The 16,291-nt window shown below is 62.9% G+C and overlaps 2 protein-coding genes across 3 annotated transcripts; one reads left to right on the top strand and one right to left on the bottom strand.

Annotated features, from left to right (window-relative positions):
* Nucleotides 1-1,171: 1,171 nt before the first annotated feature.
* LOC104562876 (deoxyribonuclease-1-like) lies at nt 1,172-5,293 on the bottom strand. The gene is made up of 8 exons (XM_061992847.1): nt 5,147-5,293; nt 4,597-4,685; nt 4,356-4,439; nt 4,088-4,203; nt 3,171-3,283; nt 2,674-2,831; nt 2,498-2,594; nt 1,172-1,225 (listed from the first exon to the last, which is right to left on the bottom strand). The coding sequence occupies exons 1-8, from the start codon at nt 5,291-5,293 to the stop codon at nt 1,172-1,174; spliced, it is 858 nt and encodes a 285-aa protein (XP_061848831.1).
* Nucleotides 5,294-7,964: 2,671 nt separating this feature from the next.
* Nucleotides 7,965-14,682, top strand: INTS15 (integrator complex subunit 15). 2 transcript variants are annotated; one of them, XM_061992838.1, is made up of 6 exons: nt 7,965-8,146; nt 9,289-9,510; nt 9,782-9,947; nt 10,758-11,285; nt 13,297-13,336; nt 14,114-14,682. In XM_061992838.1, the coding sequence occupies exons 1-6, from the start codon at nt 8,090-8,092 to the stop codon at nt 14,292-14,294; spliced, it is 1,194 nt and encodes a 397-aa protein (XP_061848822.1). In that variant the 5' UTR covers nt 7,965-8,089; the 3' UTR covers nt 14,295-14,682. The 2 variants fall into 2 exon arrangements, with proteins under 2 accessions (XP_061848822.1, XP_061848821.1); XM_061992837.1 differs by having other exon boundaries at nt 7,965-8,281.
* Nucleotides 14,683-16,291: the final 1,609 nt, after the last annotated feature.

Here is a 16,291-nt window from a genome sequence, read left to right as displayed (position 1 = left end):
AATTAGAGGGGAGAGAAGGAAGTGGCGGGGGTGTGGGTGAGGCTGGCTGACCCCCACGTCACCCCCCGTGACCCCCGGCAGCTGCAGCAGCCCCCTGGGCAGCCAGAGTGGCCCGAGGCGGCCTCAGGTGTCACCCAAAGCAGCCCCACTGGTGACCCACGGGGCTGTTCAGCCTGGAGGAGAGAAGCCTGAGCTCAGGGGCATCTCAGCAGCACTGACAAGTGCCTAAAGGGTGGGTGTCAGCATGGGGGGACACTTTGTTCTGTGGTGGCCAGTGCCAGGACAAGGGGTGATGGACATCAGCTGGCACACAGACAGTGCCCCTGGCACAGGAGGAGAAGCTCCTTTGGTGCTGAGGGGAGGGAGCCCTGGCCCAGGCTGCCCAGGGAGGGTGTGGAGGCTCCTGCTCAGGAGGTTTCCAACCCCAGCTGGACACGTTCCTGTGCCCCCTGAGCCAGGGGAAGCTGCTGGAGCAGGGGCTGGGGCTGGGGCAGCACTGCAGGGCCCTGCCAGCCCCACGCTGGGGGTGTGTGCCCCAGAGCAGCTCCAGCAGAGCCAGTGTTGCCGGCATCAGCGCGGCTGAGGGAGCAGGAGCCGGCGCCGGCGGCTCGTGCCGGGGCTTGTCGGGCTGTGGCGTGTGCCGCCGGGTTCTGCATCCTCAGCCCGTCACGGGGTGAGTCCCACGTCCCTCAGCGCTGTGTCGGCACCGAAACCCCCCCAGGAGGCACCGAAGTCCCTGGGCCTGAGTCATGTCCTCGGCCTCCCCCCACCCGCCCCGTCAGCGCCCCGTCAGCGCACCACGGCCGCGCTCCGGCAGCCCAGCCCCGCAGAGCGGCACCCTGGCACCCAGCAAGGGGCCAAATCCTGCCCACAGCCTCCCAGGGCCACATTGGGTCTGGGGGACCCCCGGCCCTGCGAACCTCCCTGGCTCTGGCCGCAGTGGGGCTGCTCCTGGCAGGGGGTGGGGACCTCGGGCGCAGGGGGCACTGAAGGGTCTCTCTCTCCAGAGCTGCAAGGCCTGGGAAGGGCTCGTGTTTATTGGCAGCACAGAGCATCCCGTGGTCACAAGGCCCCCAGGAGCAGCTCCTGCCAGGGACGTTGTGCAGCTCATCTGGCAGTGCTGGGCTGCCTCGAGGGACGTGACACGGGATGTCCCAGCACGGGGACGGGGTCAGCGGGCTTCCAGAGTCACCTCCACTGGGAAATGGTCGCTGACAGCCAGAGCCTGAGCGTGGGGGGAACAGAGACAGGGCTGAGTGTGGGGGAACAGAGACAGGGCTGAGTGCGGGGGGAGCAGAGATGGGGCTGAGTGTGGGGGGAACAGAGACAGGGCTGAGTGTGGGGGGAGCAGAGACAGGGCTGAGCGTGGGGGGAACAGAGACAGGGCTGAGTGTGGGGGGAGCAGAGACAGGGCTGAGCGTGGGGGGAACAGAGACGGGGCTGAGTGTGGGGGAACAGAGACAGGGCTGAGCGTGGGGGGAACAGAGACGGGGCTGAGTGTGGGGGAACAGAGACAGGGCTGAGCGTGGGGGGAACAGAGACGGGGCTGAGTGTGGGGGAACAGAGACAGGGCTGAGTGTGGGGGGAACAGAGACGGGGCTGAGCGTGGGGGGAACAGAGACGGGGCTGAGCGTGGGGGGAACAGAGACGGGGCTGAGTGTGGGGAGAACAGAGATGGGGCTGAGTGTGGGGGGAACAGAGACAGGGCTGAGTGTGGGGGGAACAGAGACGGGGCTGAGTGTGGGGGGAACAGAGACAGGACTGAGTGTGGGGGGAACAGAGACGGGGCTGAGTGTGGGGGGAACAGAGACGGGGCTGAGCGTGGGGGGAACAGAGACGGGGCTGAGTGTGGGGAGAACAGAGACGGGGCTGAGTGTGGGGGGAACAGAGACAGGGCTGAGTGTGGGGGAACAGAGACGGGGCTGAGTGTGGGGGGAACAGAGACAGGGCTGAGTGTGGGGGAACAGAGACGGGGCTGAGTGTGGGGGGAACAGAGACAGGGCTGAGTGTGGGGGGAACAGAGACGGGGCTGAGTGTGGGGGGAACAGAGACAGGGCTGAGTGTGGGGGAACAGAGACGGGGCTGAGTGTGGGGGGAACAGAGACAGGACTGAGTGTGGGGGGAACAGAGACGGGGCTGAGTGTGGGGGGAACAGAGACGGGGCTGAGCGTGGGGGGAACAGAGACGGGGCTGAGTGTGGGGAGAACAGAGACGGGGCTGAGTGTGGGGGGAACAGAGACAGGGCTGAGCGTGGGGGGAACAGAGACGGGGCTGAGTGTGGGGGAACAGAGACGGGGCTGAGCGTGGGGGGAACAGAGACGGGGCTGAGTGTGGGGGGAACAGAGATGGGGCTGAGCGTGGGGGGAACAGAGACGGGGCTGAGCGTGGGGGGAACAGAGACAGGGCTGAGCTTTCCCAGCCCCACCACAGCTGTCCTGGGGCTCCAATGTGGAGCTGTGCCCAGTCCCCTCGGAGCCCACCCATGCCCCTCACTCACATCCTCGGTCTGGAGCCGGAAAGCAGCCTGGAAGTCGTAGACGGTGGCGGAGCCGGGGCGGATGCTGCGGCGCAGCGCGGTGCCACACGCCACGATGCTGCCGGGGCAGAGCTGGGGGGTCAGTACCCGCCGGTGCCCCCCAGCCCACCCCTCACCGCCCCGGCCGCGGCACCCACCGGTCGTAGGCGCAGTCGGTGCTGGGGGACACGGTGGTGTCGGTGCTGTCGGGGATGAGCCAGGCGCAGGCGCTCAGGGAGCGCAGGCAGATGGACGGCCACTGCGCGCTCGTCACGTAGGAGCAGCCGGCGTTGAAGTCCCCCAGGAACAGGACGTTCTGTGGGGCAGCACAACCCTGTCCCTGCCCACCCCTGCAAACCCTGCCCACCCTGCACACCACTGCCCACCGCTGCCCACCACTGCCCACCACTGCCCACCATTGCAAACCCTGCCCACCCTGCCCACCACTGCCCACCCTGCCCACTGCTGCACACCAGCCTCGCTCAGCACCCGGCACACCCCGAAAGCCCCTCGGCATCCCCGGCACAGGACAAGCCCCCAATGACAGCCCCGCAGCCCCCGCCGCGGCAGTGCCAGCGGTGCCCACCCCCAGGGGCACGAGAGGGCTGCCGTGGGACGGCCCGGGGGGTGGCTGGGGGTTCGCGGTGCCGCTCACGTCGGTCGCCAGCGTGCGGGTCACGTCGCTGTAGACGTCGCAGAGGGCATCGATCTCGGGCGCGGCGCTGCCGGGCGCGGTGTGGAGTGGCACCAGCACCAGCTCCTCCAGCCCTGCGGGGCAGCGGCCGTCACACCCCAGCGAGGCACTGACGGCCCCGGGGACACCCCGGGCCGAGCCCCCGGGGCAGCTGCCAGAGGCTTGCTGTGGCCTGTGCTCGGCGCTGGGCTTTGTGTCCCTCTGGCACCGATCGGGGTTGGCTGCCTGGTTCCCATCGGCTGTTCCAAGGGGTTTTGGGGAGGGGAGGGGGGTGGGGGAGGGATGGGAGTGTGTGCCCTGGGCAGGATCTTGGGAGGCTGAGGTGATGGCACAGGGCAGGAGATGGCACATGGTCAGAGGTGCCAGGCGGTGGGAGGTGAGAGCTGGATGGGAGCTGGCACACAGCTGGTGGGAGCTGGTGCTGGATGGGAGCTGGTGGGAGCTGGCACACAACTGGTGGGAGCTGGTGCTGGATGGGAGCTGGTGGAAGTTGGCACACAACTGGTGGGAGCTGGCACACAGCTGGTGCTGGATGGGAGCTGGTGGGAGCTGGCACACAACTGGTGGGAGCTGGTGCTGGATGGGAGCTGGCAGCTGGCGTGGGACACGGTGGGAAATAGCTGGAGCTGTGAGATGGCACATGGCTGGAGAGAGCCCACGGAGGGAGGCGGCAGGCGTTGGAAGGGGGTGGGAGATGGCACATGGGGGAATTGAGTGCTGGCAGGGCAGCAAGGTCCCCGGGCACCCGTGGCTGGGGGAAGGCCCCACAGCAGTGAGGGACCCTGAGGTGGGCTCCAGGGTGCAGGCACAGCTCTGGGGTCAGCCCTGCACAGAGGGGACCCTGTGCCAGGCCCAGCCCCAGCCCCAGCTCTGCTCACGTGTGGTGGGGGAGGAGAACTTGACGATGAAGGGCTCCCTGGTGAAGGTGTCGTTCCCACAGGGCTCACAGCCATCGTCATAGTAGTAACTTTCCAGCACAGAGACCAAGTCTGACCTGAGGGAGCAGAGCAGGGCAGCCTGCAGCACCGGTCCTGCACCAATCCTGCCCCGGACAGGACCCCCAGAGGTACCCACTGCCCTTCGGGGTTCCATCCTCCTGACACACACCTTTAGGTGCCTGGAGGCGTTGCTGGGGTCAGACCTTACCTGTAGACGTAGAGGTACTGCTCCTTGTAGCTGTTCCTCCCCAAGGGGACGCTGACCAAGAAGCTGTAGGGGTGTGGGGATGCACTGGGAGCAAGATGTGGAGAGGGTGAGGGGGGTGCCAGTGCCCCCAGCACCCCCTCTCTCTGGCTGAGGCAGAGGTGCCCTGGCACAGCGAGATGCCCGTGGGATCTGTCCTGACAACTCCTTTCCAGGACCCACCACCCTGTGCCGTTGGGGTCACCTGTTGAGCTGGTCCATGAGCTTGTTCACAGCACTCAGGGAGGTGTCCCGGACCTCCTGCACCACGCTGATGTCGTACTCTGACAGGATCTGGGGGGACAAGCTCAGAGCTGCTCACCCCTGCCTGGCAGCTGCTTGTGGGGGCACCGGTGGGTGCCTGGGCTGGGCTCTGAAGCCTCCCAGGCTGGAAACGGAGGCAACGGGAGCCTGAGAGCTCAGGGAGGCAGCTCCTCTGCTGCTGCCAGTGTCCTCTGTCTTGAAAGGACCCTGGGGTGACACAGTGTCCTGTACACCCATCTTGACCACCCACCATCCCAGCAGCTCCTCGCCACAGGAGCACCGAGCAGCAAGAGTGGAGGTGGCTCAAGGGCAGAGATGGTGATGGCAGGAGAGCAGATGGGAGGGATGGAAGGATGGGAGGGATGGATGGGGATGTGTGGACAAGTGGGTTGCTGATGGAGGGAGCAGAAAGCCAGTGTGCAGCTGCCCCAGGCTGGGTGCAGCCAGGGAGCCGAGAGCAGGCTGTGCTGCTGCCGTGCCCCAGCACTCACAGAGACGATGATGTCTGCGATGGTCTGGTTGGACATCTTCTTGTCCCCAAAGGTCCTGATGTTGAAGGCGCTGATCCTCAGCGTGGTGGCCACGTGCAGCAGCAGAGCCACAGCCAGCAGCCCCAGCACCGGCTTCAGGGCCATCATCCTGCATGCAGAGGGGCAGGGCTGGGCTCAGCACCCCTGGCTGAGACGGGATTTGGCACAAACGAGGCTGCCCAGGGGTGGTGTCCAGCCATCAAGCTGCTGCCACATGCAGGGCCTCATCCTGCCTGTGCCTCCTGGAGGGAGGCCAGGCTGCTGAGGCCAGAGCAGATAATCCTCTGGCAAAGGAGCAAGTGCCATTTCACAGTGACACTCAGCAGCTGCTTCCTCAGTCACTGTGCTCAGCGCAGGCACCGCGCCAGCCCCGGGCAGGTGGCAGTGCCCACGGGCACCAGAGTCCCTGGGGCTGTGCCACAGACCCCAAACACCCTACAGCAGCCGTGCTGGGACAGAGCACAAGATGCACCCCGCTCAGCACTTCTCCCCACCTGCATCCCCCCCCCAGCACGGCCCCTGCCCCATCCTCACCCGGGCTGGAGCCCCCTGGCACTCCGCAGCTGGGCAGCACAGGGCTCCCACCGCAGCAGGATCTGAGCCCTGGCAGCTGCCCGGAGCCCACAGCCCAGGTTTTGGCACAGCCCCAGCCTGCCCCAAGGAAGGGTTTGCTGCCCCTGGGCTCACTTTCCCTCTTGCAGCCTCCCTGCCCCTGCACACGCTGCTGCCGGTATCGCTGCAGCCCCTTCAGCTGGTGACGTGGCTGTTTGGTAACGCCACGGCTCGGTCCTGCTGCCATTTGGTCACACCAAAACCCACCCAAAGCCACAGGAATCCTCCCCAGCCCTGGGGACGCAGCAGCCTCCCAGCAGCCGTCTGCCAGGTGTCTGTGAGCTGTGCCCCTTGCAGAGGGCCCTGGAAGGATGGGGGTGAGCTGCAGGCAGCGGTGCTGGCGAGGGAAGCGGGCAGGAGGCAGGAGGAGAGGGCAGTGGGACGTACCTGTGGTGTGCCCGGGGTCTCTGCAAGGGGAAGGAGCTGCACCTGCCTTTATGGGCAGGGACGTGCTGCCCTTGCCAAGGAACGTGCAAGGCCACGGGTTCCATATGGCATTTTACACAGGGATTAAGGTGTGCTCCGAGGAAAAAGCAGCCCTTTCAGTGGGTGCCAATGCCTCCTGCCACGGGGAGGGCTGAGGAGGCTCCCGAGCTGATCAAAAGGCCAACAAGAGACCTGTGAGGTGGAAACTAATCCCAGAGAGCGGCCGTGGGGAACGAGCTCTCTCCCCAGCGTGGGGCGCGGGCAGCTCTCACTCAGCACCGCCTGCAGCCGCACCAACGCAGCGTTTATTGCAGCGTTTATTGCAGCAGCAGCTGCCACCCGACAGCCCCGTCCCCGACCCGCAGGCTGAGGCCGAGGGGCCGAGCCAGGGGCTGCAGCCCGGGGCAGCCTCGGGAGCTCTGCTCTGAGCCTGGGGAGCCAAACCGGGACTCCCCAGAACGTGCCGCGATGCCTGTGCACGGCAGCCCCGGGGGGAGGTGTCAGCCCCGCGGGTCGCCCCAGCCCTGCCCCGTGGCCTCGGCCGTGTCCCGGCGCTCCGACGGCAGCTGCCGCCGCTCAGGACGGGGCTGTGATGGGATCCCGACTGTGGTGGGATCCAGGCTGGAGCTGCGGTGGGATCCGGGCTGTGATGGGATCTGGGCTGGAGCTGTGATGGGATCCAGTCTGTGATGGGATCCAGTCTGTGATGGGATCCGGGCTGTGGTGGGATCCGGGCTGTGATGGGATCCGGGCTGGAGCTGCAGTGGGATCCAGGCTGTGGTGGGATCCGGGCTGTGTTGGGATCCAGGCTGTGATGGGATCCGGGCTGTGATGGGATCTGGGCTGGAGCTGTGATGGGATCCAGTCTGTGATGGGATCCAGTCTGTGATGGGATCCGGGCTGGAGCTGCAGTGGGATCCAGGCTGTGGTGGGATCCGGGCTGTGTTGGGATCCAGGCTGTGATGGGATCCGGGCTGTGGTGGGATCTGGGCTGTGGTGGGATCCGGGCTGAGATGGGATCCGGGCTGTGATGGGATCTGGGCTGGAGCTGTGATGGGATCCAGTCTGTGATGGGATCCAGTCTGTGATGGGATCCGGGCTGTGGTGGGATCCGGGCTGTGATGGGATCCGGGCTGGAGCTGCAGTGGGATCCAGGCTGTGGTGGGATCCGGGCTGTGATGGGATCCAGGCTGTGTTGGGATCCAGGCTGTGATGGGATCCGGGCAGTGTTGGGATCCGGGCTGAGATGGGATCCGGGCTGTGGTGGGATCCGGGCTGTGATGGGATCCGGGCTGAGATGGGATCCGGGCTGTGATGGGATCCAGGCTGGAGCTGTGATGGGATCAGGGCTGGAGCTGCAGTGGGATCCAGTCTGTGATGGGATCCAGTCTGTGATGGGATCCGGGCTGTGATGGGATCCGGGCTGTGGTGGGATCCAGGCTCTGATGGGATCCGGGCAGTGTTGGGATCCAGGCTGTGTTGGGATCCAGGCTGTGATGGGATCCGGGCAGTGTTGGGATCCAGGCTGTGATGGGATCCGGGCTCTGATGGGATCCGGGCTGTGGTGGGATCCGGGCTCTGATGGGATCCGGGCTGTGTTGGGATCCGGGCTGCAGCTGCGGTTCCCCCCGGGGCCGGTTCCCCCCGTCGGGGCCACGGTCGGCATTACCCACGGTGGCCCGCAGAGGGCGCTGCTGCCGGCGGCGGCCGCGTCGGGGCCCTTTTTGTCCGCGGCGGTTTCCGTAGCGCGCGCCGCCGCCGCGGGAGCAGCGGGGCCGGGGCCGGGGCCGGACGGGACGGGACGGGAGCGGAGCCGAGCCGAGCCGAGCCGGGAGCGGAGCCGGAGCCGGGGCCGGGAGCGGAGCCATGAGCGACATCCGGCACTCGCTGCTGCGGCGCGACGCGCTGAGCGCCGCCAAGGAGGTGCTGTACCACCTGGACATCTACTTCAGCAGCCAGCTGCAGAGCGCGCCGCTGCCGCTCGTCGACAAGGGCCCCACCGAGCTCCTGGAGGAGTTCCTCTTCCAGGTCCCCAAGGAGCGCGGCGCCCCGCCCAAGGTGCGCCCCGGGGCTCCGGCCCAGGCCCCGCGGGGACACTGCCCGCGCTCCGGCGGAGCCCGGCCCAGGGGAGGCACGGCAGGGCCCGGGGGAGGCAGAGGCAGGCCCCGGGGGGAAGCACAGGCAGGGCCCGGGGGCAGGCAGAGGCAGGGCCCGGGGGCAGGCAGAGGCAGGCCCCGGGGGGAGGCAGAGGCAGGCCCCGGGGGGAGGCAGAGGCAGGGCCCGGGGGGAGGCACAGGCAGGGCAGGGCCCGGGGGGAGGCAGAGGCAGGGCAGGCCCCGGGAGGGTAGTGACGGACCCCCCCGCAGCAGCTCAGGAGCGTGGGACACAGCCCCGGGCAGTGTCTGTGGACGCTGAGGCTGGATCGCTGGGACAGGGGCTGCAGCTGGAGAGTTGAGCCTTAGAAGGGACACGCTGGAGTCCCTGAGGGGCTGCTGCTGGAGGCTGAAACCTCGGGAGGATGGGATGGGGTCTGTGGGGGGTTGGCAGGGCGGGGGCTGACCCAAGGGTCCCGGAGGCCTCACTGCCTGCCGTGCTGTGGTTGGGCCCTGGGGGGGGTTTAGGGGCCTGAGTGTGCCGTGGAGCTGGGACAGAGGCCTCCCAGAGAGCAGAGATGAGGAGCCACAGCTGCTGGTGAGTGCTGGGCCCCATGGGCTGCTGAGCCCAGCTGTGACCCCTCCAGCACAGCCCTTAGTGCTGTTACTTGTAGAGGAGGGAAGTATTTCTGGAGCCAGTGTTGCTGTGGGTCTCATCTCTGCCTTCACTGGGAGCACTCTCGGGTGCAGCAGACGCTGCTCTGGGGTATGCAGGTGTTCAGGTACAACCTGGAGCTGTAACTGAGTGAGTGCAGCTCAGGAAGCTCCAGTGTGAGTTCTGTGCACAATGGTTGAGTTTCTAACCCCGAGGCAAGCTCTCAGACTTTACTGTTCCCATCTCTTCACCAAAGAGGCTCTTGGCTCTTCCAGAGCCCCACTGTGTCTTGCAGCTTTGCTTTTGTTTTCTTTCAGAGACTGAATTCCCTCCAGGAGCTTCAGCTCCTCGAGATCATGTGCAATTACTTCCAAGAGCAAACCAAGGACTCGGTCCGGCAGATCATCTTCTCGTCTCTCTTCAGCCCTCAAGGAAACAAAGCAGATGACAGCAGGATGGCTTTGCTGGGAAAGCTGGTGTCCATGGCAGTGGCTGTGTGCAGGGTTCCTGTTCTGGACTGTGCTGCCTTCTGGCTGCAGGTACAGCTGCTGTGCAGGGAGGGGAGTTTGCCACATGGGCAGGGCTGAGCCAGGGCAGTGCTGGTGACAGCCATTCCCAGCCAGCTGCTCCTGCCTGGCAGCTTCAGCTCCTGTGCCAGGAGGTGCTGGGTGTGCAGAGAGGGACACACTAGTGCACACTAGTGTTGGGAGGCACAGGTGTTGGGCCAGCAGTGCCTGGGTGCAGTGGCAGGACAGGGGGCTCTGCAGAGCTGCCTGGGGCTGCTTTAACCCCTCCTCCCCCGTGCTGCAGCGCACCCCGGCCGTGTACTGCGTGAGGCTGGCCCGGGCCTTGGTGGATGACTACTGCAACCTGCTGCCAGGCTCCATCCAGACCCTGAAGCAGATATTCAGTGCCAGCCCTCGCTTCTGCTGCCAGTTCATTACATCTGTCACAGCTCTCTACGACCTCTCCTCAGGTAAGTGTCTCTGAGCTGTGTCCCTGGAGCTGCAGCATAACACGGGGCAAATGCTCTGCTGCAAAGGAGGGAACTGCTCAGGTTCTGTAGGTACTTCTGGCTCTGTAATTATTGCCAGAAGCAGCTCAGGGCTGCTGCTCCAGGCTGAACAGCCCCAGGGCCTGCAGCCTTTCCTGCTCCAGGTCCCTGATGATCTTGGTAGCCCCATGCTGGCCTCTCCAGCAGTTCCCCGTCTCTCAGTCAAGACTTTCCCTTGATGTGTGGTTAGTGTGGAGTTGTTTCTCTTGTCTGTAGTCTGTGGACTACAGACACTGTTCATGGCCACCTTTCACTCCTCACTTGAAGCTTTACATAACCTCACAGTCTCAGCCTGTCCCACGGTTGTGTTGTTGCATTGTTTTCCCCAGGACGTGCTTGATTAGGTAAAGGAACTTACCCAAATGACTGGGGTGAAGAGAAAGAAGTGGCAACAAGTTTTTCCCGTTCCCTTACCCGTGGCACTTCCTGTGGCAAGGGGTAAACAGGCTGAGCTTGGGGAAGAAGGGAGCAGGTGATGGGTGGGAGAGAAGAAAACGACAGCAGCGGCTTTGCTGGGACAGGCAGGGGCAGGGGAGGCATTTGGTGGTGCCCTCAGAACAGGGAGAGAGAGAGAGTGAAGCTGGCAGGAACATGCTTGTGTTTTCCCTGGTACAAACAAGCACCTGCCTTTGGTATCTTGAAATAAACCCCATCAGAGCAGGGAGCCTGTAAAACGGCAACTGGACGGGGATCACAGGCTCAGCTCACCAGCAGCAACTCTGCTGTCCTCAGATGACCTCATCCCCCCCTCGGATCTGCTCGAGCTGATTGTCTCCTGGATCTTTGAGGACCCTCGCCTGATCCTCATCACCTTCCTCAACACCCCCATCGCAGCCAACCTGCCCATCGGCTTCCTGGAGCTCACCCCGCTCACCGGGCTCATCCGCTGGTGCGTGAAGGCCCCCTTGGCTTACAGGAGGAAGAGGAAAGCCTCTCCCTCCAATGGCCACCCCCCCAGCAAACCTGCCAAGGACTCCACGGCAGGGGACGACCAGGATTGCCACCAGCTGTACTCCAAACTGCATCTCAGCGTCCTGCAGGTCCTGATGATGCTCCAGGGGCATCTGACGGAGAAGAACCTGTACGGGCGCCTGGGGCTCGTGCCCTTTGACCACGTGGTTCCCCTCGTGGAGGAAATCAACAGGCTCTCCGATGAGCTCAGCCCTCTCAACGCCTCCAAAGAGATTGAGCTGGCTCTAGACAGACTGGCGCAGGCGCTGCAGGTGGCCATGGCGTCGGGAGCGCTCCTGTGCACCAGAGGTGAGCTGTCAGGGCTCAGAGGCCTCGGCCCGGGGCTCTTCTCCAGCCCGAGGGTGGCGTGTGAGGGAGGCTGGGGATGGGAAGGGTGAGCAGTGTGCTCACACTAGTGCTTTGCTGCTCTCAGGGAGCGAAGGTGTGGGAAGCAGTTGAGGGAAAACGCTGTATGGGGAGTGAGGAAGGAGAGGGCATTGGTGTGGGGCTGAAGGGCTGACCTGCAGCCTTGCAGCCATCACTGGGGGGTATTTCTAGGGGTGCAGCACAGGGACAGATCTGACCCCCTCAGAGCTGCTTGTAGCTGTTTGAAAAGCACAGTTTAACTGGGCTTCAGCGTGACTTCTGTGGGTTTGCTGGGGGAGAGCTGGTGAGGCAGAGAGCCCCGTGGGGTGGGTGTGCTAGGCAAAGAACTTGGAAAGCAAACAAGCCCTTTGTCTGGAACTCTCCTGGAATGAGATGTCAGTTACCCTCAGTGACAAAGCTCCAGTGGTTTATGTCTGTCTTTCCTGTTTCCTAAAGCCCTGCAGAGATGAGAAAGTGCCTCAAGCCCAGTAGGGGCAGCTGGACAAGCTGCTTCCTCCAGACCCTCATCTGCAAGCAGGTGATGCTGAGTGTGGCTGGGAGGGCTTGAAGCCCCACCAACAGGGTCCTCCAGACCCTGGCTGCAGGGTGGCCTCTCTGCCTGAGGCTTTTGCCCTGGCTGAACCAGCACTGCTGCACAAGGCTCAGAGCTCTCCTCTCTTGTCTCTTACAACTCAGCTCTGGGTGCAGCAGGAACAAGCAGCTGTGTGTTTTCTTAGCTGTTTGCTGGCACCTTCTGAGCTCTTGCTGTGTGAGTTGAAGGTGGTTCTGTGTGAGTTGAAGGTGGCCCTGTGTGAGTTGGAGGTGGCCCTATGTGAGTTGGAGGGAGCCCTGTGTGAGTTGGAGGTGGCCCCTGTGTGAGTTGGAGGTGGCCCCTGTGTGAGTTGGAGGTGGCCCTGTGTGAGTTGGAGGTGGCCCTGTGTGAGTTGCAGGTGGCCCTGTGTGAGTTGCAGGTGGCCCTGTGTGAGTTGGAGGTGGCCCTGTGTGAGTTGGAGGTGGCCCCTGTGTGAGTTGGAGGTGGCCCTGTGTGAGTTGGAGGTGGCCCTGTGTGAGTTGGAGGGAGCCCTGTGTGAGTTGGAGATGGCCCTGTGTGAGTTGGAGGTGGCCCTGTGTGAGTTGGAGGTGGCCCTGTGTGAGTTGGAGGTGGCCCTGTGTGAGTTGGAGGTGACCCTGTGTGAGTTGGAGGTGACCCTGTGTGAGTTGGAGGGGGCCCCTGTGTGAGTTGGAGGGGGCCCCTGTGTGAGTTGGAGGGGGCCCCTGTGTGAGTTGGAGGGGGCCCCTGTGTGAGTTGGAGGTGGCCCCTGTGTGAGTTGGAGGTGGCCCCTGTGTGAGTTGGAGGGGACCCTGTGTGAGCAGCTGCACCAGTGATCTCTGTTGTGGAAGTGTGTTTGTCTGCAAAAGCAGGAGTCTTTCCTGAAAGAACTCTGTCCTCTCTTAGCCACCTTGGTTCCAGCTGCTCTGCTGTAGCACAAGTGGGAGGTGGTAAGAAAGGTGCAGCTTCTAGTTGACAGACTTCATGGGGGGAAAAACCCCAAGAAACCAAACCTCTGTTTTTCACACCAGCACTGTTAAAACCCCCTAAACCAACACAACACAGGTAGTGGGGGAGTTTGGCCTCATCACCAATGCCACATTCAGAGGGCAGGGCCATCCCTGTGTTTCCTGTGCCTGAGTTGCTCCTCGGGGCTGTGCTGGTGTTGCACACCCCACACTAAGGCTTGGCCTGCCTGAAGTGACTCCACGTCTCCTGTGTGGGAGGCAGGGGGAGTGACTGGTGAGGTGAGAAACATTCTCCTTCCTGCAGAGGCTTTTGGCCTGAGAATGGGATTCTGCAGCTGCTGCTGAGCAGGGGTTTTTCATTGACCTTCCCAGAAAGAGAGGGGAATCACTCTGGTTGTGCTTTACCCTCACTGTTGTGTCCTCTGTCCTCTTCCAGATGACCTGAGAACCGTGTGCTCCAGGCTGCCACATAACAAGTAAGAGATGTTTTTACAGCTCTGTTGGTTTTGGTGCATGTCCCGAGATGAGTGTTGCTGGGGCAGCATCTCCTCTAACAGCTTGTGTCTGTGTGCTGGAAGTTGGCCTTTGCACATGGCTTAGCAGGAGGGTAAAGGTGATAGTGCTGGCTGCTTCTTCACTTGCAAGCTGGACCTTTGACTGAAGGACGCTTCAGTGGCTCCCAGCAGATAGATGAGCTTGCCCAGAACAAATCACAGAGAGGGGAAAATGAACTTGCAGCCCTGGAACCTCCCCCAGAGCTGTCCTGCCCCCAACTCCCTGCTGGTTTTAACTGCCCTTAAGCTGAACTGCACTTTGCTTCTCAGCCCTTTGCAAAGAGCAACCAGGGTTCTTGTTTAGAAACATGACAGGGAAGAGGACAAAAGTCTTCTGGAAGCTGTAAAGAGAAGAACTGAATCCCTGTCCCGTGGGCTCTCAGCAGCACTGTTACAGGACCACAGATGCTTTGGGTTGGAAAAGACCTTTATGGAGTCCAGCCCCTTAGCTCGCCCTGCCCAGCCCAGCACTGAACTAAGCCATGTCCCTCAGCTCCGTGGCTTCTCGATGCCTCCCGGGCTGGGGCTGCCCCAGCTGCCGGGTGATGAGCTCCGGGGCTGCCCCAGCTGCCGGGTGATGAGCTCCGGGGCTGCCTGTGCTGCTGAGCTGGCTGCAGGGCCAGGCCCCGGGGCTGGGGAGAGCTGCCGCAGAAGCCACCTCAGAATAACCCCCGGGCCTGTCTGACTTTGTCTCCGCAGCCTGCTCCAGCTGGTGATTTCGGGCCCGGTGCAGCAGCCCACGCACGGCGCTCTGCCGCCGGGATTCTACCCGCACATCCACACGCCGCCGCTGGGGTACCCGGCGCACCCCGCGCTGCCGGCGCACCCCGCGCAGAGCTTCATGCCCGGGATGAGCTTCCCGTACCGCCCCCTGCGCTGAGCTGCGCGGCTGCCCCGGGCTCTGCGGCTCTGCAGCGGCGGCCGCGCCCCTCCCGGGCTGGGCTGAGGGGCGGGGGCTGCAGGCGGCCGTGGGTGTGGGACGGGGACACCCAGCAGGAGGCGGTGGGAAGAGGCCACGGAAAGCCCGAAGCTCTGCAGCACGTGGAGGTGGTTTTGACCCCGTGCCTCTGGGATGGTGTTTCTCAGCAGCCCGGGTCTGGGGGTGCTGCAGGAGGGTGGGAGGCACTCCCAGCCCGTCCCCTCCAGCCTGCTCCTCGTCTGTAAATGTTTGTACCTAGAGCTACAGTGCACACTGTATATTTTTGCAACACAAATGTTTGTTTTGGAAGCACAAGGTAGAGTAAAGCAGCACTTCCTATTGAAGGAAACAGCTTAAGAAGCCTGAAATCATTTTGCCTCTTTCTCTTTCCAACAGCAATTAGAAGCCCCAGCTCGTTAGGGAGGGGCCAGAACCCCTCTGTGGCTGCAGGGACCTGTCACTGCCCAGGCTCAGGAGATGCCCACGCCAGCGAGCTCAGGCAGGGAGCATCTGTGAGGGGTGAGATGGGGCGGGTGGAAAGCCTGGGAGTGTGTCACAGAGCTGCAGCTGAGCAGCCCCTGGGAGCCCTGCAGCTGAGCAGAGCAGCCCCTGGGAGCCCTGCAGTTGAGCTGAGCAGCCCCTGGGAGCCCCCCAGCAGAACTCTCCCCTGGCCCTGTGCTGGGTGTACCACTGGGCTGTGCTCTGTGGGCCCAGCTGGGTCTGTGTGCTGTGCGTGTGTGAGCTCTGTGTGTGTGTATGAGCTGTGCGTTAGCTCTGTGTGCGTGTATGAGGTGTGTGTGTGAGCTGTGTCTGAGCTCTGTGTGTGTGTGTATGAGCTGTGTGAGCTGTGTCTGTGTCTGAGCTCTGTGTGTGTGTGTGTGTGAGCTCTGTGTCTGTGTCTGAGCTCTGTGTGTGTGTGTATGAGCTGTGTGAGCTGTGTCTGAGCTCTGTGTGTGTGTGTGTATGAGCTGTGTGAGCTGTGTCTGTGTCTGAGCTCTGTGTGTGTGTGTGTATGAGCTGTGTGAGCTGTGTCTGAGCTCTGTGTGTGTGTGTGTATGAGCTGTGTGAGCTGTGTCTGTGTCTGAGCTCTGTGTGTGTGTATGAGCTGTGTGAGCTGTGTCTGTGTCTGAGCTCTGTGTGTGTGTGTGTATGAGCTGTGTGAGCTGTGTCTGTGTCTGAGCTCTGTGTGTGTGTGTGTGTGAGCTGTGTCTGTGTCTGAGCTCTGTGTGTGTGTGTGTATGAGCTGTGTGAGCTCTGTGTCTGTGTCTGAGCTCTGTGTGTGTGTATGAGCTGTGTGAGCTGTGTCTGTGTCTGAGCTCTGTGTGTGTGTGTGTATGAGCTGTGTGAGCTGTGTCTGTGTCTGAGCTCTGTGTGTGTGTGTGTATGAGCTGTGTGAGCTGTGTCTGTGTCTGAGCTCTGTGTGTGTGTGTGTATGAGCTGTGTGAGCTGTGTCTGTGTCTGAGCTCTGTGTGTGTGTATGAGCTGTGTGAGCTCTGTGTCTGTGTCTGAGCTCTGTGTGTGTGTGTGTGCATGAGCTCTGTGAGCTGTGTGTGTGCGAGCTCTGTGTGTGTGTGTCTGAGCTGTGTGTGTGAGCTCTGTGTGTGTGTGAGCTCTGTGTGTGTGTGAGCTCTGTGTGTGTGTGAGCTGTGTGTGTGAGCTGTGTGTGTGTGTGAGCTGTGTGTGTGTGCGAGCTCTGTGTGTGCGAGCTCTGTGAGCTGTGTCAGCTGTGTGTGTGTCAGCTGTGTGTGTGTCAGCTGTGTGTGTGTCAGCTGTGTGTGTGTGTCAGCTGTGTGTGTGTGTGAGCTGTGTGTGTGTGTGTGAGCTGTGTGTGTGTGTGTGAGCTGTGTGTGTGTGTGTGAGCTGTGTGTGTGTGTGTGTGAGCTGTGTGTGTGTGTGTGAGCTGTGTGTGTGTGTGTGAGCTGTGTGTGTGTGAGCTGTGTGTGTGTGTGAGCTGTGTG

Source organism: Colius striatus, chromosome 3, assembly GCF_028858725.1.
Source record: "Colius striatus isolate bColStr4 chromosome 3, bColStr4.1.hap1, whole genome shotgun sequence".
Taxonomy (NCBI): domain Eukaryota; kingdom Metazoa; phylum Chordata; class Aves; order Coliiformes; family Coliidae; genus Colius; species Colius striatus.
The sequence above is the reverse complement of the archived record's forward strand: the minus strand, read 5'-3'. Positions and strand labels throughout refer to the sequence as shown.

Excerpts from the sequence above, each read along its gene's own strand:
- LOC104562876 (XM_061992847.1), bottom strand. The coding sequence starts at position 5,293 with ATGATGGCCCTGAAGCCGGTGCTGGGGCTGCTGGCTGTGGCTCTGCTG. Across the intron at positions 3,284-4,087 it reads GTTCTCCTCCCCCACCACAC|GGCTGGAGGAGCTGGTGCTG; the intron begins GTGAGCAGAGCT and ends GCTGCCCCGCAG. Across the intron at positions 2,832-3,170 it reads CCCGCACGCTGGCGACCGAC|AACGTCCTGTTCCTGGGGGA; the intron begins GTGAGCGGCACC and ends GCTGCCCCACAG.
- INTS15 (XM_061992837.1), top strand. The coding sequence starts at position 8,090 with ATGAGCGACATCCGGCACTCGCTGCTGCGGCGCGACGCGCTGAGCGCC. Across the intron at positions 8,282-9,288 it reads AGCGCGGCGCCCCGCCCAAG|AGACTGAATTCCCTCCAGGA; the intron begins GTGCGCCCCGGG and ends GTTTTCTTTCAG. Across the intron at positions 9,511-9,781 it reads GTGCTGCCTTCTGGCTGCAG|CGCACCCCGGCCGTGTACTG; the intron begins GTACAGCTGCTG and ends CCCGTGCTGCAG.